The 25,110-nt window shown below is 44.4% G+C and overlaps 1 protein-coding gene across 2 annotated transcripts; it reads right to left on the minus strand.

Annotated features, from left to right (window-relative positions):
* Positions 1-1,434: 1,434 nt before the first annotated feature.
* On the minus strand, positions 1,435-23,778 carry PDIA4 (protein disulfide isomerase family A member 4). Of its 2 annotated transcripts, none has more exons than XM_081193296.1 (10): positions 23,603-23,778; positions 19,188-19,362; positions 17,551-17,756; positions 15,395-15,533; positions 14,053-14,258; positions 12,648-12,806; positions 5,636-5,787; positions 4,795-4,951; positions 3,386-3,619; positions 1,435-2,167 (listed from the first exon to the last, which is right to left on the minus strand). In XM_081193296.1, exons 1-10 carry the CDS (start codon positions 23,700-23,702, stop codon positions 1,752-1,754), a joined length of 1,944 nt encoding a protein of 647 aa, XP_081049422.1. In that variant the 5' UTR covers positions 23,703-23,778; the 3' UTR covers positions 1,435-1,751. The 2 variants fall into 2 exon arrangements, with proteins under 2 accessions (XP_081049422.1, XP_081049423.1); XM_081193297.1 differs by lacking the exon at positions 23,603-23,778 and adding an exon at positions 23,298-23,438.
* Between the last annotated feature and the right edge of the window lie 1,332 nt (positions 23,779-25,110).

Below are 25,110 nucleotides of genomic sequence, written 5' to 3' on the forward strand. Positions count from 1 at the left end.
CCACTTTGATTTTCGGGCACCTTATTTGTCTACCTTAACCATTCCAAAACTCAGACGGGCCTTTACACTGGCCAGACTAAATATGTTACCCTCGGCTGTTCTTGAGGGTAGATATCAAGGAACTCCATTCGAGAACCGGCTCTGCCCCTGTGGAGCTGGCTGCGTGGAGACTGTGTCACACGTTCTCTTGTCTTGCTCCCTATATAAAGATCTCAGGGACGAGACCATCGCGCCGCTCCTGTCTGCCATCCCGGGCCACTCTTGTGAAGCCAAACTGTTCTCACTCCTGGCCGACCAGAACGGCTCGACAACAGAGAAGGTTGCCAAATTTGTCGAGAGAGCAATGAGACTGAGAGCTGCTACCTGAGTGACATTAGCGTCATCGCCCAGATTCCTCTCCTAGGATCTTACTATTATTATCGTTATGTTTTGCTACTATTATTTTGTCGTCCCCTAAAATGTATTTTATATAATTGACTTTTTAGTTTTATTCTTTGTATATCGTATTGTTGTTTTATTGCTATGGCCGATAGCTGACGCAAATAAAGATTCATTGACCATTGAGTGCAGTGGCCTCTCTTAGGAAGTGCAGGACAGACTGCCTGGCATAACACCCCCCTGGCACTCTCCAGCAGCAGCATCCCCTGTGGCCTTAGGTCAGGGTGGGTGATCACATGGCCCTTGAGGCGTTTTCTGTGGCCCTCTGCAACATTTGGGCATGCATGAAAGCCAACAGCTCAGTCTCCATCCTCCCTGCGAGGCCAACTGGGCCAGCCCTCCTGCCTGTGGCCTCTAACCTCACCCGTGAGCCGTGGGGCTGCCTTTCACAGAGTACCAGCAACCTTGCAGCATGCTATTCCGGGGGGCTTGTAGCAGCAGCATCCATGGGTGTAGGCAGGGGCAGCTGATCCCCGAAAACACGTAAATAAATAAAAATACTTAAAGGTAGAAATAATCAGAAAATTTGGAATTGAACTGCTTGCTGGGGTCAAAAGCAATTTAAAACAACTGTTGTTGAGGCATTTCATTCCAAATCTGCTAGACTGAGCCAGATAGAGGATGACGAAAGGATGTCCTGTACCCGCAACATAAATTCTGGTGACGCTCATGGCAGCCTCCCTCCCCACCTGCTTTGCACTCACTGTGGCTGCTCCTCTGCCAAGCTTTGGAACCTTTTGTTCCTTTGGAGGTTTCCTTTTATTATTTTGGACATTGCATAATTTGAGCACACAGGAAAAGCAGGATGTCTTGTGGGGAAAGGCAAGAGCAACCACATGACCAGGATTACGCAGCAGCTGGCGGTGAGATTCAAGCTCCCACCTTCAGCACCCAGTTGGTGCTCTGGGGCGGCCACAGCAGCAGCAGCACTGAGTCCCAGGCCTGGGGGGGGGTGTGCTTCTCTTCTTGAGGGGGAAGAAGGAGAAAGAGGCAATATTGAAGGGACAACAGCTCTAGAAGTGATTTTATTACAAGGGTCTGAAAAAAGTATTATAGCTTTGCTTTCGGGGGGGGGGGGGAGCTCAAGTTAGTAACAAAAAATAATGTATTTTTCTTAGATCAAAACTGTTGAAACTAATAAAAACCATTTACATCAAAAAGTTCAGTGTTCAGATTTCTTTTGTAATACAAAAATCTCATACAGCATTGTTTTGCCACCCCCAAATTCTCTTTGCTCCAGGTGCTAAGTTGTTTTCCCCAATCAATATTTCAGTAAGTTTGCATTAACTCTTCACCAATGATTGTTGTTCCACCTAAAGTTCTTCTTTTGTCCTACTTAGTTTGGTGGCATATTCTTCTACAAATTTGCTCAAGCTTTCCAGATCTCTTTCTCCACTTCCAAATTTAATAGGATCCTTTTTCTTATTGCTAGGAGCAAAATAGATGGTCGGGAATCCTTCTACTTTGTAATTTTCATTGGTGACATCATTGGCAGTAGCATCCATTTTGGCAATGACCAGGTTTTTCTGAGTTTTGTATTTTTTACCCAGCTCAGTATAAATGGGCTCTAGCTTCTTACAGTGTCCACACCAGGGAGCATAGAACTCTATGAGAACATCAGTCTTTGGATCCATCACTATAGATTCAAACGTTTTGCCAACTACAATCTTCACAGGACCCTTGTTATTTTTTGGTACTGGTTGGGACTTCACAATGGGTTTCAGTTTACCTAGGAAAGAGGAAAACTGTCATAAAAGACCATGTCCCTTGCAGTTAGTTCACAGAAGTTGGCAACAACACTACTAACATAGATGAGTTACTGCCAACCCGCGCCCCCCCCCCCAATCCACAGCTCCAATTTTTCTGTAAATAGCTCCTTGAATGATCACTTGTGAAAAGTTTAGATCACAAAGTACAGTTTGACGAAAATTGCCTTTCACAGCATTTGGGACATACGGCATATTGGCCCATAGGGAAGAACAAAACTAAAATATTTCCTTTTTTGCAATTTAAGATACAGAATTCAGCAGCCAGGTTGCTCACTGAGGAAAGACGGGCCTGACTGCAAATCAGTTTCAGGGCCCAATTTAAAGTGCTGGGTTTTTACCTATAAAGCCTTAAACGGCTCAGGACCAAAATACCTCTCTGCGGTCATCATCTTAGGCCCTTTGTGTGCTCCCTTCTCTCCAAGGGAGGTCCAGAGGGTGGCAACATGAGAATGGGCTTTTTTGAAGTGGCTGCCCACCAGGGAGGTTTGCCTGGCACCTTTGTTACATCTCTTTAGAGGCAAGGCAAATACTTTCCTCTATAACCAGGCCTTTGGCTAATTAAGCAGTCTGTGGCCTTTTAGAAGTGTGTGGGATGGTTTTAATGTATCCCCCCACACCTCTGGTTTTACTGTATTTATGTGCGGTTTTTTGTTCCCTTGCGTTGCCCTGTGCAAGCTAAAGCCACTAACCAATTTAATAAATAATAATAATAACCTGGTGAAGAGCTGAAAAGCTGGCTCACTACTTGTGACATTTCGGGTGGTTCATCTTAAGACAATTTCCCTATGATAAAATAGTAATATCAAGTATGCAGAGGGTAGGACTAGATATTTCAAACTATTTTTGCTGCCATTTGAAGGGGAAAAGGCTCAGTATTCTCTTTAAATGGTGCTACATCCAGGTTTATCCAGCTTCTGGGAAAGTGTGAGAGAGAACTAAGCTCATGAATTACACAGGGGGCTAGTAAACCTACACGCAAATTTAAGGAAGCATAATACTGTAAATAATAATTAATAATAATAATATTTATAGCCCGCCCATCTGGCTGGGTTTCCCCAGCCACTCTGGGTGGCTCCCAACAGAATATTAAGCAGAATAAAACTTTAAACATTAAAAACTTCCCTAAACAGGGCTGCGTTCAGGAAGCATGGATTGTCCACAATCCAACTACAGTTTACCTTTTTTGAATGAGACAACAAATTCCCTCAGCACATCAGAATCAAACTCTTCTGGTTCCATGGCATACTTTTTACCACCTTCATCAAAGATAGCAGCATTGACATCCTCTCCACTGTCAACAAGTCCCAGATCCTTTATCTCAGAAGAATAGTCTTCTTCGTCCGCAATTGCAAAAGTATATTCTGGGAAGTCCTTAGCCACTTCCAAGACTTTGTTTCGCCAGTACTGAGTAGCTGAAGACAACAAACACACAATGAAGTTAGAGACATCTGGTTTATTCTGGAGCAGGTTATATTCAACCCAGTTATACTTACCTGGTTGCCGATTCTGGGAGCTCATGACCAGGACTTGGAAATAGGGGCGTTTGTGAGAGATTGGTGGAGGAGACTGAAAGCGGGTGAGCGTGTCTCTTTTGGAAAGACTGGTTGCTTGCCTGAACTGTTTGATCAGAAAACTGGGCCCAAATTAACAAAATGAAGTTCAATAGGGACAAATGTAAGGTTCTGCGCTTAGGCAGGAATAACCAGCTGCACCAACATAAGATGGGGGACACCTGGCTTGCCAGTAGCACATGTGAAAAGGACCTTGGTCTTGGTGGACTACAAGCGTCACATGAGTCCACAGTGTGATGCTGCAGCAAAAAAGCTAATGCTCTTCTAGGCTGCATCCACAGAAGCCGAGTGTCCAGATTAAGGGAAGTAATATTACCACTCTATTCTGCCTTGGTCAGACCACAACTGGAATACTCTGTCCAATTCTGGATGCCACAATTTAAGAAGGATATTGACAAGCTGGAACGTGTGTAGAGAAGGGCAACCAAGATAATCAAGGGTCTGGAAGCCAAGCTGTATGAGGAACAGTTAAGGGAGTTGAGTATGTTTAGCCTGGAGAAGAGACTAAGAGGAAATATGATAGCCATTTTAAAATATTTTAAGGGGTGTCACATGGAAGATGGAGCAAGCTTGTTTTCTCCTGCTCTAGAGAGTAGGACTCAAACCAATGGATTCCGAATAATAGAATTGGAATGGACCACGAGGGTCATCTAGTCCAACCTCCTTGCAATGCAGGGATCCTTTGCCCAACATGGAGCTTGAACCCACAAACCTAAAATTAAGAATCTATTGCTCTGCTGACTGAGCTCTCCTCCAGTTAACTTTGACAGTAAGAGCTGTTACAGTGGAACGGTCTCCCTTGGGAGGTTGTGGCCTCTCCTTCCTTGGAGGCTTTTAAGCAGATATTGGATGGCTCTCTCACATGGATGCTTTAGCTGAGATTACTGCATCGCAGGCAGTTGGACTGGAAGACCCTCGGGGTCCCTTCCAACTCTACATTTCTATGTTTGTATGACTTCATTAGGGCCACTCCAAGTATGACATTGGGTACAACACTAACTAAAAGTAATACCTACCAACACGATAATCAAAGCTGAAGTCCACTGTATAATAAACAACTACCAGAGGCTTCTTGGTGTATCTCTTAGCATCATTGGCAGATTTGCGATGACCCACAAGAGGCAAGGCATGCTTCACCACGTGGTCTTTCACTTCAGTGGCATCAGTGGAATCCTGTTTACAGAAACAAAAATCAGTGGGATGTGACCATTGGAGGAGTTTACATTACAGAAGGCCTCTTCTTAAAAAACCTTTTCTTAAAAAACCACCACCACCACCCAGAAGAAACAACAGGTGTGTTGAAAATATTTCAGTTTTCAGACTCAGAAAATAGGATTAGCTACAGAATTCAGGATTTCCTGCTATCTCACAGAAAGCCTGGCTACCATGATTACAAGACAGGTTGGGTGACAGGCTCTGGCGATGTGTAGCTTACTTCCAAGTGTCTGCTAAGTGAAACAGCTTATTCCATGCCATGTTGGCTGGATAGATTTCTTTCTCTCCACCCCTGCCACCACTATACACGCCCCCGCCAAGCCTAGATTTTTGTGCTCTACTCTCCACCAAGATTTTTCATTTCTGAAGTCTCCCCAAGAGCCTGTTTCCATTTTCTCTTAGCTTAGTCTCTCCTGCAAGTGACTGTTCAGATTTTGCACATCTATCACTTTGGAACTTGCTGGGGTTTGCTTCAACTGGGCACACTCAGAATTCTCATATGTTCATTTCAGTAGCCACAGCTCTAGCTATATTGGGTCTTGAGCATTAGATTTAAGATGCAAGCTGGAGCACCAAGAAATAAAATGAATGAAAGAAAACCAACTTGTTTGTACCCAGTATAGCCTTGATAGAAGTACTCACTTTAATGTCTAAAACATGCATTTTAGGTTCATATTTTGAGTGAAATCTTTCAGGTTGCATCACCACCAGTTTTCCTGGGTCCACTTTCAAAAAGGTTGAAATTTCATTGCTGAAGGTATGATGGAACTTGAATTCTTCTCTTAGGTTATTAGCTGAAAAACAAAAATTATATATATATATATATATATATATAGAGAGAGAGAGAGAGAGAGAGGGGTAGGTAGGTAGGTTTGGAGGAATACCAAAGAGGAGAAAGGAAATTGCTGGGTCAGAAATGCAAAAGTATTGACACCTGGAGTGAGGGTTTGTAAACAGACCATCTGGGTCTATGGTACTGCTGAGTTCCCAGATCTCCTCTTGGAAGGATTTATTGCCCAGACAACTCTGGTCTAAAGTTCTGTTGCTATTAGGGATCTTATGTAATGATATGATTTCTTACAGAGACTGAATGGATATACATCCGGTTGTATGTATGTTTCTCATGTCTCTGTAATGTCCATTACAGAGACATGAGAAATCTGATACTACAAAGGAACAGAGAAAAAAGATTAAATATTGAAGGAAGTTACATTATTATCTTTAAAGACATTCCAATAAGACTACTGAAACGAAGAGACCCATACAAAGCTTTTGTCCAAATTCTTAAGAGAAATGACATAGAATTCAGATGGGAATTCCCTGAAGGAATTTCCTTCTTCTATAAAAGTAAGAAACATAGACTGACAAGCCCAGAAGAGACAAGTAAGTTCCTGAGAAAATATAAGGAATTAAGAGCAGAAGAAGATGAAGAAAAAGGAGCTGTGGGAGGAGTAGGAGCAGGAGGAGTGGATCTTAAAGATGAAGAAGAGGAGAATGGAAAAGAGACAGAAGAAGAAGTGGAAGAGGAACAAGAAGAAGAAGATGGAAAAACAGATGGACTATAAATAGTAACAAAATCCCTTATTTAATTAAGAGGTCATAATGGTACTAAAATTATTGAATTGGAACATTAATGGAATGAATGATAGGAATAAAAGGAACAAAATTGAACAATGTTTAAAAAGGAAAAATTTGCATATAATTTGCCTACAAGAAACTCATGTGGCGAGAAAACATAGGAAAGTTTTGATCAACAAAAGATTGGGAAACGAATTTATTTCTTCCGACAAGAGTAAGAAGAGAGGGGTTGTATTATATGTAAGGAATAAAATTGAAGCTCAACAAATTTTTAAAGATGAAGAAGGAAGAGTCATCGCAGTCCAGATCCAATGGCAAGGGGGGAAAATAATTGTCGGGATCTATGCACCAAATGGAAACAAAACTGACTTTTTAAACAATTTGGAAGAAAAGCTGTTCGAATATATAGACCAAAAGATTATAATAATGGGAGACATGAACGGTGTGGTGTCAATGGAAATGGACAGACTAAGAGCAGCAGGGCTTAGCAAAGAAGGGAAATTACCAAAGACATTTTTTTCGATGATAAAAAAACTGCAATTTAATTGATATTTGGAGATTGAGACACCCACTGGAAAAACAATTTACATTCTATTCAGACCCAAATCAGTCAATGTCGAGAAATGATCAAATATGGGTCTCAAATGAATTAACTCCAAAAATCAGGCAAATAGAAATTCAACCTAGAGTAATTTCAGATCATAGTCCAATAAAACTTGAATTACAAGGATACGAAGAAAGATCGTTCAGATGGAGAATGAATGATTATCTCCTAGATGATCAAAAAATTGTTGAGAAAGCCCAAAAGAATCTGATGGACTATTTTGTAAATAATTCTAACAAGGGTACGAAAATGAATACAGTATGGGATGCCAGCAAGGCGGTTATGAGAGGGTTTTTCATCCAGCAGAATGCAATCAAAAATAAAAGCAGAGAAAAAGGAAAGAAGGAAATTTTAAGACAAATAATGGAAAACGAACAAAAATTAGTTAAGAAACCGAATAATGATAAAGCAAAACAGAATATAAAGGCTCTGCAAAATTTGTGATGATAATCAACAAAGAAGTAGAATTGACTATAAAAAGAATGAGACAAAGGAACTTTGAATCGGCTAACAAATCAGGCAAATGGCTGGCATGGCAAATTAAGAAAAGAAAAGAACAGAATACAATCAACAAAATCATCGTGGAGGGAGAAGAAATAGACAATCCAAAAGGTATTAAAAAAGGATTCTTGGACTTTTACAGACATCTATATAAAAGAACAGAGAAGAACAATATGAGGAAGATAGAAAGATATCTAAATGAAAAAAGGTGCAGAAGATCCCGACAGAAAAAATAGATAAGCTGAACGCCCCAATAGAAATTGATGAAATAAAAGAGACAATAAAAGAACTCAAAAAAGGGAAAGCTCCGGGACCAGATGGATTTACAGCAAGTTACTATAAAGAAATGAAACACATCCTGTCAATACCCTTGAAAGAAGTTATGGATAATATTCTTAAGGAAAGAGAAATCCCAGAAACATGGAAAGAAGCATTTATTACTTTTATTCCAAAACAAGACTCTGATTTGACACAAGTTAAAAACTACAGGCCTATTTCGTTGTTAAATACAGATTACAAAATCTTTGCAAGTATTTTAGCAAAGAGGATTAAAAAAAATTACAATAAGTTATTCATAAGGATCAAGCGGGTTTCCTACCTGGCAGACAGATGAAAGACAATGTAAGGAATACAATCAATATTTTGGAATATCTGACTGCCAGGAATGAGAAACAAGCTATGTTAATATGTGAAAAGGTCTTTGATAATATATCTTGGGATTTTATGTTAAAAAATTTAGAATACCGTATTTTTCGCCCTATAAGACGCACTTTTTCCCCTCCAAAAATGAAGGGAAAATGTGTGTGCGTCCTATGGGGCGAATGCAGGCTTTCGCTGAACCCTGGAGAGCGAGGGGGGTCGGCGCGCACCGACCCCTCTCGCTCTCCAGGCTTCAGGAATCTATCCGCTAGCCGTGGGAGACCCAGCTCTCCCAGGGCTAGCGGAGAGCTTGTCTGCACCCAGAAGCTTGGGGCGCGCTGAGCTCCGCACGCCCCAAGCTTCGGGATTAGCACAGCAGTCTAGCGCTAGTGGAGACCTTGCCGGCACCCAGAAGCTTGGGGCGCGCTGAGCTCTGCACGCCCCAAGCTTCGGGATTAGCGCAGCGCTCCGCTAGCCCTGGGAGAGCCGCGCGGCTCTCCCACGGCTAGCGGAGACCTTGCCGGCACTCAGAAGCTTGGGGCGCGCTGAGCGCCGCACGCCCCAAGCTTCGGGATTAGCGCAGTGCTCCGCTAACCCTGGGAGAGCCACGCAAAGTCGCGCGACTCTCCCATGGCTAGTGGAGACCTTGCCGGCACCCAGAAGCTTGGGGCGCACTGAGCTCCGCACGCCCCAAGCTTCGGGATTAGCGCAGCGCACCTGGGGGGAGGAAATAATCCCCCCTTTATTTCCCCCCCACAAAACTAGGTGCGTCTTATGGGCCGGTGCATCCTATGGGGCGAAAAATACGGTATATGGAGGTGGGGAAGGAATTCCTCAATGGAATAAAGGTAATATATACCGAACAGAAAGCTAAATTAATTGTTAATAATGTGATTACGGAAGAAATAGGGATAACCAAGGGTAAATGACAAGGGTGTCCACTTTCGCCACTGTTATTCATCATGGTCATGGAAGTCTTTCTAAAATCTATAAGGGAAAATGAGGTAATAAAAGGGGTTGCAGTACGCCTGAATGAATATAAGGTTAAAGCCTTTGCCGATGATCTGGTTCTAACGGTGGAGGAACCTTTGGAAAGTGTTAAAAACATACTTATAGAGGTGGAAAGATTTGGTCAAACCGGATTCATATTGAATAAGAAAAAAAAAACTAAAATAATTGCTAAGAACATGGATCAAGAGACGATAGGAATAATGCAACAACAAATAGGTATAGAAGTGGTGAAGAAGGTGAAATATTTGGGTATTTGGATAACCCCTAAGAATATTGATTTATATCAGAATAATTATATACCAGTGTGGAATGGAATAAAGATAGATCTGGAGGTGTGGAGATGAATGAAGTTATCGTTGTGGGGAAGGATTTCAACGATAAAGGTGAGCGTGCTGCCAAAACTGTTATTTTTGTTTCAGACAATTCCAATAATCAAAGGGACTATGACCTTTAAAGAATGGCAAAGAGTAATTATAAGGTATATCTGGCAGGGTAAGAAGCCAAGAATTCAATTTAAGTTACTAACAGATGCTAAAGAGAGAGGAGGCTTCGCCCTGCCAGACCTGAAATTATATTATGAAGCTTCATGTCTCTGTTGGTTAAAGGAATGGGTAAAATTAGAAAACACAGAGTTGTTAGATATAGAAGGATTTGACAACAGATTTGGGTGGCACACGTATCTATGGTCTGAAAAGAAGAAAATCCATAAAGGTTTTGAGAACCACATTTTCCGAAGATCGTTGATAGAAATATTGGGATAGGTATAAAAGCCTACTTGAACCAAAAACTCCGCACTGGTTATCTCCATTAGAGGTTATGAGTGTCAAAAAAATCAATATGAGAAGAAATTGGATTACATATGGAAATTTGATTGTTAAGGAAGGGGGGAAATGGAAAATGAAACCCTATGAAGAAGTAAAAGAGTATGTATATGATTGGTTGCCTTATTTTCAAATAAATGAAATGTTTAAAAAAGATCTTAAGGAATATGGATTTGCAGAGGAGGATTCAAAATTCCAAATGGAAATAATAAATAATGAGTATAAAATTTTATCTAAAATGTATAAGATATTGCTGGAATGGCATACAAAGGATGAAGAAGTTAAATCTGTTATGATACATTGGGCCAGAGATTTTGGATATAATATACAATTTAATGATTGGATTAAATTATGGAACGAAAATATCAAATTTACCACATGTACTGCGTTAAAGGAAAATGTTATGAAAATGATTTATAGATGGTATATTACACTGGTAAAACTTGCAAAAATGTATAAAACATGCAAGAAATGTTGGAAATATAAAGAAAAGGATGATACTTTTTACCATATGTGGTGGGAATGTAAGAAAGTGAAGAGCTTCTGGGAATTGATATATAATGAATTGAAAAAAATGTTGAAATATACATTTGTTAAGAAACCAGAGGCCTTTCTTTTAGGGATTATAGGAAATGAAATAAATAGAAAGGATTGTAAACTTTTCCAATATGCAGTAACAGTGGCAAGAATATTACTGGTCCAGAACTGGAAACAAGAACAAGTACCAACATTGGAGGAGTGGAGAATCATAGAATCACAGAATCATAGAGTTGGAAGAGACCACAAGGGCCATCGAGTCCAACCCCCTGCCAAGCAGGAAACAATGAAGCTGATGGACTATGCAGAGCTTGATAAACCAACAGGGAAGATCAGATATCTACGAGATCAAAAGTTCATCGAGGACTGGGGAAAGTTAGTGGAATATTGGGAATGCATAAGTGACAATGAAATAATGTTAGTGGCATTTAAAGAAGCTCTGTAAAAACCTAAGAAATATTGTAAAAAAGAAAAATAGGTGTGGAAGGGTTTGTTAGAAGGCAATAGCTAATTTAGGAAATGTGTAATCAAAAAGTTTAATTCGGATGATTGTCAGAGAGGCTGAAGGAAGTCCAAAAAAAAGAGAAAATTTGTTAAAGTTGTAATGTGGTGTGATATGTATTTTTCATGATGAAAATCAATAAAAAATATTATAAAAAAGAGAACTGACAAGCCACTGTAGCTACAAGAAAATAGACTAATATTTCTAAGATGCAAGTTTGTCTCCTAGTCCAGTGTTTCCCAGCCTTTTTTGGGCAAAGGCACACTTGTTTGATGAAAAAAATCTCGCGGCACACCACCATTACAGCCCCGTGACGTCAGCGCGCAGCGTCACGCCGGGAGGGACGCACGAAAGTGAAAGTTTTCAATTTTTCCCCCTCCCCCTTGCCTTCCTTCTGTGCCAACCGCCAAAAAGCCAAGAATCGCGGGACCGCCGGCGGAGGGGGGGAGGGGGAGCGGAGGCAGCTGCGAGCCCCGTTCCTCCCCATCCGCCCCATTCCGTGCAAGGAGCGCAAACAGGTGTGAGAAGGGGGTCAAACCTGCGGGTAGGCGCCGGGGAACCTCCAAGCTTTGGGGGTGGGGGGGAAGGAGGCAGCAAAGCGAGGCAGGAAGGAGAGCGGGGCTTGGTGAAGTACTCGGCGGCGAAGGCCAGCAGGTCCGGCGGCCGGTGCCGCAGCACCTCCACCGTGTAGCCCTGCAGCAGCTCAGTCAGACCCGGCGGGATCTCGATGCTCATCTTGTAGCCGAGGCGCGCGGGAGACTCAGCGGACGGGACCGGGAGAGAGAGAGAGACACACGACAGAGAGAGAGCGGGAGTCCCTGCTCGCCGTTGCCGCCGCTACAACTACTGTGGCGGTTGGTCGTGGTCGCCACCGCCGCCGCCCACCTCTATCTATCTCTCCCCCTCAGCTTTCTACACGGGCCTGGAGCCGGAGGTGGGGGGTGGCCGCCGCCGCTTTCTCCGCCTCCACGTCCTGCCTCCTCCTCCTCGAGCCCTCCGTCAGCCCTGAGGGAACCGCCGCGCTCACGCCGCCGCTCTCTGACACGCGAGAAAGAGAAAGGAACAGAGCGGCGGGGTAGTCGGGGGAAGGAGGGGCCGGAACGGAAGCGCGAGGCGAGCTGCGCATGCCCAGCAGGAAGCGGCGGAGAGCGCCACAGAGAGAGAGAGAGAAGCAAGGGAGGGCGGGGAGTGGGCGGGAACACGCTTCATGCGTCACAATAACGGACAAGGGGTGCTCGAGAGATAGATTAGGACCTAATTTGACTTTTACAAAAAAAAAAAATCTTTTTAATTTTCCCCACGGCACACCAGGCATCATCTCGCGGCACAGTAGTGTGCCGCGGAACAGTGGTTGGGAAACACTGTCCTAGTCTGCACTATCAGAAATGTCTACAAAGCACTTTCCAAGTGTAGGAATTGAGCAAATGTTGACATACTATGGACAAGAGAGGAAGGGCTTACCAGCATCTTGATACAGTTGGTAGGCTGGGTCCTGGTCTCCTTTGAAAACCCCAATAATAATGACATCATCTCCATCTTTCACAAATTCTTGTACCTGTTTGACAGCCTGTATCTGTTTGGATGGAGGGCCAGCCTGTTCTATCATGTAATCAACAATGCCTGGTTAACAAAAAGAAAAACACAAACTTGTGTTATTGCTTGACAAAAAGCATTTTATTTTCTTAAGTGAAAACTGGTTATGTTTTGCAAGTGCTCTATTCTCTGAAAGAGGCACTAGGTGACCACTAAAAATTAACATGTTCCAAAGACTTGTTTTCCCCAGGGCTTTTTTTAAATAAAAAACCCTGTTGATAGTTTTATTATTGCTAGTAATTTTATTCTATTATGTAGCTGCTAACTATTGCCTTATTAGTGTTAAATTATAGTAGCAAATAAAACATCAGATGAACCATGTTGCAAGTTTTCAAACTGAAAGCAGTAATACATATTAAAAAATAAATAAAGTTTATATATGACCAAACACAACAAGCAGTGCCAAGATTCAAAACAATTTTAAAAGTGCTGTCATCATACAGTACGGAGTTTATCCTGGTTCAAAATGATATCCTTGTGCTATAGTTACTGCTTGTCTGATTATGGTTCCCTGGTGCTTTGCTAATGCCAGTGAGAAAATAGTGAAGCTCAAAAACCCTAGCAATCTTCAGAATACATTGAGGTTTTGTGTCACATCTTCAGGAGTTCCTCAGTTGGTGTGGAATGAGCTCTCAGGCTGGAAGCTTAAATCCACAGAAGAAACAAGATTCCACTCTCTCCCTCCATTGATACGTTTATGCCTTAGGCATGAAAAATGTTGGGCACGTCCCATCCTAATGCCCATGGAGTGTGCCAAAGCAACAGAGAAACACCAGGCAGATCTAGGAAGAGTCAGTTGCTTTACTGACAGCATAATGCATTTTCAGTTACACAGAATTGTAGATCCAGCACAGACTGACTAGGCTCTGGCCAAGAGCAAACTTGCCTTAAACACAACAGTATTTATACTATAGATTGTGGTGAGTCATTCCCACTTGCTTGACTAGATGCAGGTGCAAGACAAAACACACCCAAATTAAACAAAACACTGAAATTAACCATTTTGTCCTTTTTCTCTGCATGCATAAACCCTTATACATTAACAAAAACTTTCTATAACACTTCAAAATAAGGTGCAGGCAATTACCAATCACAGACCAATTATACAAATAGCATTAATAGAAACAAGAAATGCTGCCTAAGTCCAGGGCAGTTTCAACATCATCTTACATACATATAAAATGTAATTCTTAGCTCAGTGTCTATGAAACACAAACAGGTCCAAACTCATGTATTTACTGTGAAGAAAAAGAAGGTGCTTTACAAACCATACCGTATTTTTCTCTTGGACCATTGTAATCAAAAGGTTTGCCTTTGCGGAAGATCTTGAGTAATGGATATCCAGAAATGTCAAATCTCTTAGCAAGATCGGTTTCAGCAGTAGCATCAACTTTAGCAAGGGGAATTGGAGGCGTTCTCTTGCTCAACTCCTTGGCTGCTTTCTCATATTCTGGAGCCAACCGCTTGCAGTGCCCACACCTCAATAGGGAACAAGAATGGGTAACTTGGTAGCCAAAAGCTCTTAAAGATAATGGAGAGAAATCTATTCTCACTGCTTGAAAAGATAGCTCTGTTCCCCTTCCCCTAGTACTTAAACTTCCTGTCTTTTCTGAAGTGCCAATACTTTGATTGGGTAAGATAAAATATCACAGCATACATCTGTATCCATTTTGTAGGCAAGTGCCCCAGAGATGCAGCTGGTTTGAAAATACTGTCAATGTTTTGAGCTGGATCCTCAAGTTCCTATGCAAATTGCAGATAACAGGCATACACACACAGGACCTTGGTTATCCAGTGGCTGCTTAATAACTTACATAAGCAGTGAAAATTGCACATTTGCATAGAGGTTCAACAGACTGAATACTTGTCAATACAGTGGTACCTCGGTTTAAGAACAGTCCTGTTTAAGAACAATTCGGTTTATGAACTCCGCAAAACTGGAAACAGTATCCAGGTTTGCAAACTTTACCTTGGTCTAAGAATGGAATCCAAACAGTGGGAGGGCACCAGTGGCGGGAGCCCTCATTAGGGAAAGCGCGCCTCAGTTTAAGAAAGAATTCGGTTTAAGAACGGACTTCAGGAACAGATTAAGTTTGTAAACCGAGGTACCACTGTATTCAAATGCAGCAAACAGGAAGGCAGAAATAGAAAATGATCTTGCCAATCCTCATCTCAAGACATTACACGTTTTCATTTCATCTGAAGGTATGCCACAAAACTAATAAGATTACAGGTCTACTTCAAGTACTACCTAGAAGCAGCCCACATCAAAAACTGAATACACCATACATACAGCTATAATTTTTGTTACCCAGCCTTTTAAACAAATCAAACTCTTTGAAAAGATAAACCATGGTGTAATGTTTTTGCATATACCAGATAAAAGTGTGCACTGGAGATTACGGAGATACAGTCAGTCCCCTCCCACTAGCTCCAAATTTTTCCAAAGCTCTAAATGCAGCAGGAATATTGACTCCATAAAGCCAAACTGAACATGCCCTATAATTTTGTACCAGGGGCAGGGCACACAAAGTCTGCTTGCGGTTCCTATATCAAATGAAGGAATATATAAACACTGTGAAAGCTAAAAGGCAAAAAACTCTCTTTCCCTTTACCATGGAGCATAGAATTCAACCAGGATTATGTCAGCCTCGTTCACGACTAAATCAAAGTTTTCGCTGGTCAACACTAATGTGACTTCAGGTGGTGGGACCCAATCAGGCTGCGAAACTTCTTTCACTTTAGCCAAAATTTCTACAAAAAGAATATGAAGAGAAAAATGAGCAATGACAGGTGGAAGGGGCAGCTTGTCTACTGCAAAGTCCTTGCATGTGGAGAGGGAACCAGGTCGCCCTTACCTTGACAACAACTATCCCTTTATGCGGAAAGAACCTTGGCAGAATACTTCCTGCCGACTAATTCTATTACCTGCCTATTCTTATCTACATACACTCACCTTGAATTCTAAGTCATGTTACAGCATGTCAGCACACAGATAATTTTTTTTTTTAATCCATTATACTAAATGTTAATCACATAGAAACCTAATCTGTTTGTACACGGCACTATCAGTCTTCCAGCCACCCACTTAGAATGATGGAGAACTGGCAGGTTGGTCCTAGGCTCTTCCGGCTGAGCTATCCAAAAAGCTCAAGACCCTTAATCTCAGGACTGTGGCTTTGAGCCCCACATTTGGCAAAAGATTCCTGCACTGCAGGGGGTTGGACTAGATTACCCTCATGGTCCCTTCCAGCTCTGATTCTACTTCACATCCCACAGGAGTTAAAATGCACAAAAACAAGCCCTTCTTAACTGACTTTGCTCTGAAATTCTATGTTGAAGTTCTACAATTCCACAGAAAAAGGAATTTGCTACCACAGTACTGCTGATTACAAAAATCACCTACAGATTTGCTGCCAGCTCACCTAGCTTGGAGCTGGGGGCAGGAGGCATGGTTCCTAGAAAATCCTTCAGTTAACACAGCTTATTTTTCTGGTGATACTGCAATGTGTTTAAGCCATTTTAAAAGCTTTTAATGCAAAATACTCTGCATCAGGATTATTTCCATATTACAGTGCTGTGTTAAGCATCCCATGCATCCCTTTTCCGGAGCTTCTGCCCCAAGTGGAGATGAAGAGGCCCCTGGTGTGGGGACAGCTAGCACAACTCCCTGTGGAGGGAATTACACAATTCCTTTTGCATCATATCCAGAAACATGGATGTCAATTACGGTATACAAGAGTATTATGGGAAGTCAATTGTACATCCTCTATCAATGCAAACTTGTAACATGCCCTTGGAACCACAGATAGGACCCTCAGACCTCACTGGCTCTACTTCACAACTTGGGTGGTGTCCCTGACCTCTGAAAATGCTGCTGCCTTGCCTGGATGGAGGACAGAGGGGTGTCTAGGTGTGGGTGTAGAAGCTACCGTACTTTTCGCACCATAGGACGCACCGGACAATAGGACGCACTTTGTTTTAGAGGGGGGAGAACAAGAAAAAAAATTTCTCCCCCTCTCTGCCCAGCGCCCCTTCAGTGAAGCGGCAGGAGGCGCTGCACAGAGAGGGGGAGAACTTTCCCCCTCTTGTTTTCCCATTCTAAAACAAGGTGCCATTTAAGGTGCGTTCAGGCGGCTACCTTGGAAGCCTGGAGAGTGAGAGGGGTCGGTGTGCACTGACCCCTCTCGCTCTCCAGGCTTCAGGTTCCTTTCGACCTGCTCTTTGGGGCGGGGAAAGCCCACCACCACCCCCAAAGAGCAGGTCAGGGAGCAGCGGAAAGGCGCAGCGGAGAGGCTCCTGCCATAGCTGCGCGTCACCTCTCCAGCCGGGAGAGGGTTGCGGGGCTATGGCTTCTTTAGCCACGTGCGTGCTCTCCCGGCTGCAGAGGTGACGCGGGGCTGTAGAGGTTCCTGCCATAGCCGCGCGTCACCTCTCCAGCCGGGAGAGGGTCGCGGGGCTATGGTGTCTTCGCTCCATAGGACGCACACACATTTCCCCTTCATTTTTGAAGGGGAAAAAGTGCGTCCTATAGAGCGAAAAATACGGTAGTTTACTGCACAAAGACAAAAGGTATAGGCCTTGTTCTGCTCACTTTTCCCTCTGGCCCTTCCGCTACCACGGGCATGGGGGCCCCGGGCGGAAAAAGGATCCTTACCTGCCTTAAGCCTTCCTGTATTTTAGAAGACACCACTCAGATTTTGAGTGAATGAAAGGGTGTATTAAACAGCCTAAGAAAAGCCTGCAGGATCAGAAGTGTGCTGCTGCTCACCTGCTTCTGTTCTTGAACCCTCATAATCCACAGGCTGCCCCTTCTTCAGAATTTTGATGGTTGGGTAGCCACTCACGTCAAAACGCCCTGACACCGTGGAGGCTGCTGTAGCATCTATTTTGGCAACTGGGATGGGAGGGTCATTTTCTTTCAATGCTTGGGCTATTTTTTCATATTCTGGTGCAAACTGCTTGCAATGCCCACACCTGAAGAAAAACAAATTAATTCTGCAAGTGTTTAACTTCAGCACTCAGTTTCTACAGCACAACTTTTGAGAAACGATAGGGCTGATTTTACAACACAGCAGTCAGGTATGTCATATGTCTGGGTAGCTTGAACAGGTTGGCTCAAATTCTGGAAAGAAACAAAGTCACTGCCCAGAAGGCCAAAGCCCACCAGGAAATAAATTTCAGGGTCACTTAAACACTGGGGCTTTGCTGGCTGCAGGCATTACTGAAGCTGTGTCCAGCCAAGTGCTTCTGGTCTGCTCACACTGCTCCATACAGCCATGTATGCAGCCATACAGTCGTGTTAAGAAAGCAGTTTGACTAGCAGATTTTAGGTGTTCTTCAAAATGACTATGGACTACACTGTGCAAGCGCAGAGCTGTAAGCCATACCTGTGGCTGCAGGAAACAGCACAGCGTAATCATGGAAACTCTCCATTACTTTTTTAAAAGCAGTACCGAGTAAGTCAAGCCTGAGCACAGAAGATTTAGAATTGACCCACACGTTCAGAAAAGTCATAGGGTGCAGAATTCCCAAGACTGTGCCACTTCCGACAACAGATGTGAAAACTCCTTACTTGTCAGATGTTCCTGTGAGGGCTCAGTGGAAGGGAGCAGCTGCCAGGATCATAGAACAGTGGTCTTAAAGGACCTATATTGGCTCCCGGGATGTTTCCGCACACAATTCACTGCTGGTGCTGTCTTTTAAAGCCCTAAATGGCCTCAGCCCAATATACCTGAAGGAGTGTCTCCACCCCCATCATCCAGCCCAGACAGTGAGGTCTTCTGCTGGTTCCCTCACTGGAAGAAGTGAGGTTACAGGGAACCAGGCAGAGGGCCTTCTTGGTAGTTGAGCCCCCACTGTGGAACACCCTCCCATCAGATGTCAAGGAAATAAACAATTATATGACTTTTGGAAGACATCTAAGGGCAGCCATGTTCAATGAAGTTTTTGATGTTTGATGTGATATTGTTTTAATTTGTTGGGAGCTGCCTAGAGTGGCTGGGGGAACCCAGTCAGATGGGCAGCATATAAATTATTATTGTTATCATTATCATTATCACCAGCATCATCAGTGCAGACATAACACACACACTTTTTGCAATTGGATGCAAGTGGACCACGAGATTGCGCACTCCCACTCCAGCATGCACATTTTAACAGCACCAACCATATTTTTTTCTTCTGAACACTTTAAATCCCCTCCATCAACAATTGTGCTTAAGTACAGAAAAGGGTATTTAATAGATAGCACACTGATTTAAAATAAATACAAAGAGGACTAAGTAGCTTTCATCCTGTTTTATGGGAACTCACAGCGGGAAGAAGAAACATCCTACTGCAGCATGGCAGACATGAAATATGAATTAACTTCAAGGAGGAGGATGGAAACACTAGAACCAGACTTACCAAGGGGCATAGAACTCCAGAAGCACAGTGTCCTTTCCTTCAACAAAAGTATCAAAGTTTGCATCATTCAATACGACAACACCATTTTCCTCTTTGATTTCTGAACTATCATCTTCATCATAATCATCAATGTCCTCGTCATCATCAACACTGGTCTCCCCTGGGGCAACAAAGTCTAATTAAGGGGGAGGGAAAAATATAATATTGTTGTCACTTTTTTCATAATGTAAAAAACCCCCATAACATTAAAATCAGCTATAAGAACAAGAATAAAATAAGAACCTAAAATGCACATAACATAGAAATATATTAAATGACAGATCTAAACCACCCCCAAAAAGATGAGCACAGCAAGAGACCACAAACGTACCCAAGTACCCTCTTAATTCATGACCCAAAATCTGGTGTCTAATAATAATAATAATAATAATAATAATAATAATAATAATATCTTTATTGTCATTGCCCCCTCTCGGGGACAACGAAATTACTTGGCTGCTCCATCCACCCAGGTAGGGCACTCCACACAAAATCAAAACAACTATAAAAACACTAATTAAAACAATACAGTATAATACAGCAAGGAAGATTAGATGACTTTCAAAGTCCAGGCTTCCCATTCAGGGCCGAGATCGCTCTGGAGAAGAAGCTGTTCTTAAGACGGCTCATTATTGTCTTCATCGTCCTGTATCTCCATCCCGACGGCAGGAGCTCGAAGAGACAGTGACCAGGATGCGATGGATCTTTTACTATGTCCAGTGCCTTCCTATGGCACCTTGTGGCATAATCTGCTCTAAGGTGGAGAGTGGGCAGCCAACAATGCTCTCTGCTGCCTTAACAACTCTGCACAACCCCAACCTGTCCTGGGTAGTACAGCTTCCGTACCACACAAATAAGCCATAAGTGAGCACGCTCTCAATGGCACAGTGATAGAAGGCTAGCAGCAGTTTCTGCGGAAGATGGTTTTTCCTTAGAATTCTCAAAAAGTACAGTCTCTGCTGCGCCTTCTTCACAAGCCCCCTTGTGTTGACACTCCAGGACAGATCCTCTTGTAAAAACAGAGGTGGTGTCAGTTGCCCCTCCCTGGGCAAATGGGGAGCCACCACTGAGAAGGCCTTCAAATGAAGAGCACAGGGTTTGGGTTGGTTCACTTGGGAAGAGGCAGCCCTTGAGATGTTGGGGTGCTGAGCTGCGTAGGTAAAAAAGGCAAAGGACCCCTGGGTGGCTAAGTCCAGTCAAAGGCGACTATGGGGTGCGGCACTTGTCTGTTTTTAGGCCGAGGGAGCTGGCGTTTGTCCAGACAGCTTTCCAGGTCATGTGGCCAGCATGACTAAACCGCTTCTGATGCAACGGAACACTGTGACGGAAACCAGAGCGCACGGAAACGTCATTTACCTTCCTGCCACAGCGGTACCTATTTATCTACTTGCACTGGCATGCTTTTGAACTGCTATGTAGGCAGGAGCTGGGACAGAGCAACAGGAGCTCACTCCATCGTGCAGATTCGAACTGCCAAACTTCTGATTGGCAAGCCCAAGAGGCTTAGTGGTTTAGACCACAGCGCCACCTGTATCCTTGAGCTGCGCAAGGCTTTATAAGTCCTAAGCACCACTTTGAACTGAGCCCCAAACCTAGTTTGTAGCCAATGCAGTCATGCCAAGATTTATACTTAGACCATTGTGCTCCAGTCAGCAATCTAGTAAGCAATCCTGGCCACTGAATTCTGCATCAGCCACAGTTCCCAAGTTGTTCAAAAGGCAGCCTGATGCATAGCACATTGCACTTGGTTTGTCATTGCAAGCCACGTTAAATCTATCAATACATGTCTTTTTTTTTTAAGCGCTATCCCCCCAGCAGCGTGGCAGCAAACGATGCACCTTTTTTTGCTGCTGCGCCAATCAGGTGTTTGGCGGGGTAGAGTGGCAGCAAAAGAGATAAATAAAAGAAACCAGAACAGACAATTCAGCTGCCCTGCCTATTGGTTCTTGGGCCTTCGCAGCCCAGTGTCTTTTACCCAGAATCAGGAGAGTCCCTCTCTCTTCCATTTATTGTGCTTCTATTAATGAACAGGCCTTACGGTGGAGAATGCTGTTAGTGTGGTGCGTTGGGAATCAAACAAGCCCAGTTCATCAAGCAACAAACATCAATGTGGAAAAGATAAGTCATTCTCTGAACAAGAAACATGCTGCTATAATATTTGGTCACAAAAAAATAGGCATAACATTCACTACTATTATCATGCCACCTGTACAGCTTCTCCAACATCAACAAACCTGAATTCAAGCTTGCTATCCATCTTGTGTTAGAATAGAAAGGTCTCAGTGGCTAATAATCTCTCACCTCCTCACCCCTTGCCTTTTCCTGTAAGACCTATTACAGTCGTTAAGAGTCGTCAACAGGCTCATCTCAGCTATCTGCCAATCTCCGATTCCCACCACCCTTCTGAGTAATACCCCTCCCCACCTTCTCAATATATAGAAGGATCTGGCAACTTCTATTTCAGTGTATCTGAAGAAGTGTGCATGCACACGAAAGCTTATACCAAGAACTAACTTAGTTGGTCTTTAAGGTGCTACAGGAAGGAATTTTTTTATTTGGACAGTGGCTAATAAACTGAGAGAAAAGAAGGTAAGCCATGAAGGACATTTATTTTCTAGCTTTCACAGCCCTGATCTACAATCATTTATAGAAGATTCTTACAACAGAACCCATGCTGAAAGGTACTTGGATAATAATAATTTATTATTTATACCCTGCTCATCTGGCTGGGTTTCCCCAGCCACTCTGGGCGGTGTCCAACAAAAGATTAAAAATACATTAAAACACCAGTCATTAAAAACTGTTAAGCACCTTTTCCAAAATTAGAATATTTAATTCTAAAGGTCCCTAAAACACTGACCTTGGAATAACTCGTAAGTTTCTTCCAACAAGATGAAATGAAAAAGAATTCTGGGATAACAGCAAATTGTGTGAGGGAGAAATGATTGTTTCATACCCAGTACAGTGGTGCCCCGCAAGACGACCGCCTCGCGAGACAAAAAACTCGCAAGACGAAAGGTTTTTTCGTTTTCGAGTTGCTTCGCAAGACGAATTTCCCTATGGGCTTGCTTCGCAAAACGAAGCTTGCCCCGCAAGCTCCGGGGATAGCGGGGAAGCGCAGCGCGTCTTCCCCGCTGTCCCCGGACCTCTTTTGAAGGAAGGGGCGGCGGGGAGAAGATCGCTTCTCCCCGTTGCCAGCCCCGCAATCTCCAGGGACAGAGGGGAAGGCGCGCGCGCCTTCCCCTCTCTCCCCGGACCCCTTTTGAACCAAGGGAAACCGTGCTTTGCAAGACGAAAAACTCGCAAGAAGAAAAAACTTGCGGAACGAATTAATTTCGTCTTGCGAGGCACCACTGTATATAAATGAAGAGCTTTTATCCTGAATTTTGCCATTAACTCCAATTTACACATGCAAGCTGAACTGATAATAGGGTTTAGGCGGATTTAATTACATGTGTTTAAATCAGTATGGTTAAAATTGCAAACAAGTGTCTCCAGAGAACTCATTTGTATAACAATGCAAACAACTGGCACAATCCAGTATGAACATCTACTGTGAAAACACAGTGCCTCAGAGCAGTACACAACACAACTCTGGTTCCATTTTCTGCAGAAGAGGATGCAAGTAAAAAAAACAACAAAGTTGTGCGCACAGGAAGCTGTCTCACAATGTCAGACCATAGTTTTTGCTTTGTCTTCAATACTAAATAGCAGCTGCAGCTTTCCAGGGTTTCTGGAAGGCATCTTCCCACTCCTACCAGGAGATGCCATGAAGGGAACCTGGGACCATTTGCATTTGAAGCATGTGCTCTGCCACTGTGTTAAAGACCTCCCTCCCCGAAGGTCACTCAAGTCAGAAACAGATCTGGCAATTAATAGAAACTTGCATTCAAATATTTCATTTACTGCCTTTTGGTGCTCCTTGTGCCTAGATTTACGTACATAAGGAGGCAAGAATCATCTTTCCAGATGAGACAAAGGGGTTCAGCACTCTTTTCTACATCTTCCTGCAGGAAGAACCACCACCCCAGACAGAGTATTTGTGGCACCTTAAGAGACTAACCAATTTACCACGCATGAGCTTCCCTAGAGGGCAGACCCCTTCCTCCGACGCCAGAGGTGGCAGCTCTGGCCTGTTGCTGCAGCTGCCCTGCAGCCCGAGGCAGAGAAAGCGGCAACCACTGGACGGACCTAACGCTAAGGAGACATTGGGGCCGTTCTCCAGTCAGCCCCGGGAACTCGCTTCCGCCAGTCTTGTCAGAGGCAGGCGAGAGCCCGGGGCGCCTGGCCGGGAAAGAGGCTCTGAAGGCGCCGCGGGGCCCGCAAGCCCGTCCATCCGCCCGCCCGCCCTTCCCGCCACCCCCCTCCGCGCTCACCGTCCGCGGGGCCCTCGCGCTCCGCCTGGGCGCTGGCGGGCGAGGCGAGGCTCGCCACGGCCAGCAGCAGCGCCAGCACGAGCACCTTGGCCGCGCCCATCTCGCTCGCTCGCTCGCTCCCCGGCTCCGGCTCCCCGCCAGGCGGCCTCGGACCAGGCGCTCCGCGGACTCAGCAGGAGCAGCGCAGCCCTTATAGCCGCCAGGCGCGCTCGCCTCACGCGCAGCCGCCGCTCCGCCGAGAGGGGGCGGGGCGGGTGCGCGCGCAGCGGGCGAGGCCTTCCCCTTTGACAGGCGCACGCACACTGCAAGCATGCCCTGAGGTGCCTCTCTCGGATTGGACAAGCCTGGAAGACCACCAATCGCGGCCTGCCACTCGGGGGGAAGCGCCGGCAAATCCTGAAGGGCGGGGCGTGGCAACGAGGAGCCACTTCTCGCGCCGCGATTGGCTCGAGGGTGGCGACGTCACGAGGGAGGCCCTTGAGCTGGGACGGGTCGCCGGGAAGGCGGGAGCCGCTGAGGCGCCTCCACGTCAGCCGGGCGGGCGGGCAGGCAGGCGGGGCGGGATAGGCGGGCGGCGGGCGCGCGCGCTGCCAGAGGGGCCCCTCTCGGCCTCGCCGCGACCAAGGCCCCCCGCCGCCCCCGGGAAGCCCGCCAGCGCGAGGACGTTGCCTGCGCATCCCCCCCGCGGGCCTCTCGCCCCCCAAAGAGGAAGCAGAGCCCAGTTAGGACAATTAGTCAGGCGGGTGTGAGGAACTGGGGAGCTTCCAAGGTCTGCTGCTCATTTATGGCTTTCACATGGGTTTGAAAGGTAAACTCGGTATTCTTCGATATGCCAAGTGATAAAATAGTAAAGGAAAACAGCAATTGTAAATCTCTACCTAAGCACCTTGGGTAGCTTTTTCCTTTGTGTGTTTTTCTGAGAAGATAGGCAGGGGTCAAGGTCTCTAGCTTCATATCAGCACAATGAGATGATAATCCTCTCAGACTAGCCTGCCAGCTTGTCAGAGGAGGAGTTGTGCAAAATGCAATTTGACACTTGAGGGAACTTTCAGCGAGCGATCTTTTGTATCCTTTTGTGTAGCATTGTGGTTGTTGTGGCTTGGCTCTGCTCTTTTGCTTGTCCTTTCATGCTGAGACAAGTACACAACCATTATTAAAGGGTTAACATTTTTCTGAAGGATAAGTGTAGAATGCATATACTTCACTGAGCAGGCACTGGGAGCTGGGGGATGTAGCTCAGTGGTAGAGCGCGCGCTTCGCATGTGTGAGGTCCCGGGTTCAATCCCCGGCATCTCCAGTGTTTTTTCTCTTGTGCAAATTTTCCAATTTCAATCCCCTCTGTCTGCCATTACATATAAAACATGCATACTTTTGTCTATTGAGTTTATGTGTTTCTAAGACGGTTTGAAATTCATTACTTAGAACATTGAAAATACAGGCTTATACGTGAGTTTTCTTCCTCATTTTAAGTAACACAGTTCTTGCGGATTTTCTAGATTGTAAGAAAA

The sequence above is a fragment of the Podarcis bocagei genome, assembly GCF_964188305.1.
Source record: "Podarcis bocagei genome assembly, chromosome: 5".
In the NCBI taxonomy this organism is placed as follows: Eukaryota; Metazoa; Chordata; class Lepidosauria; order Squamata; family Lacertidae; genus Podarcis; species Podarcis bocagei.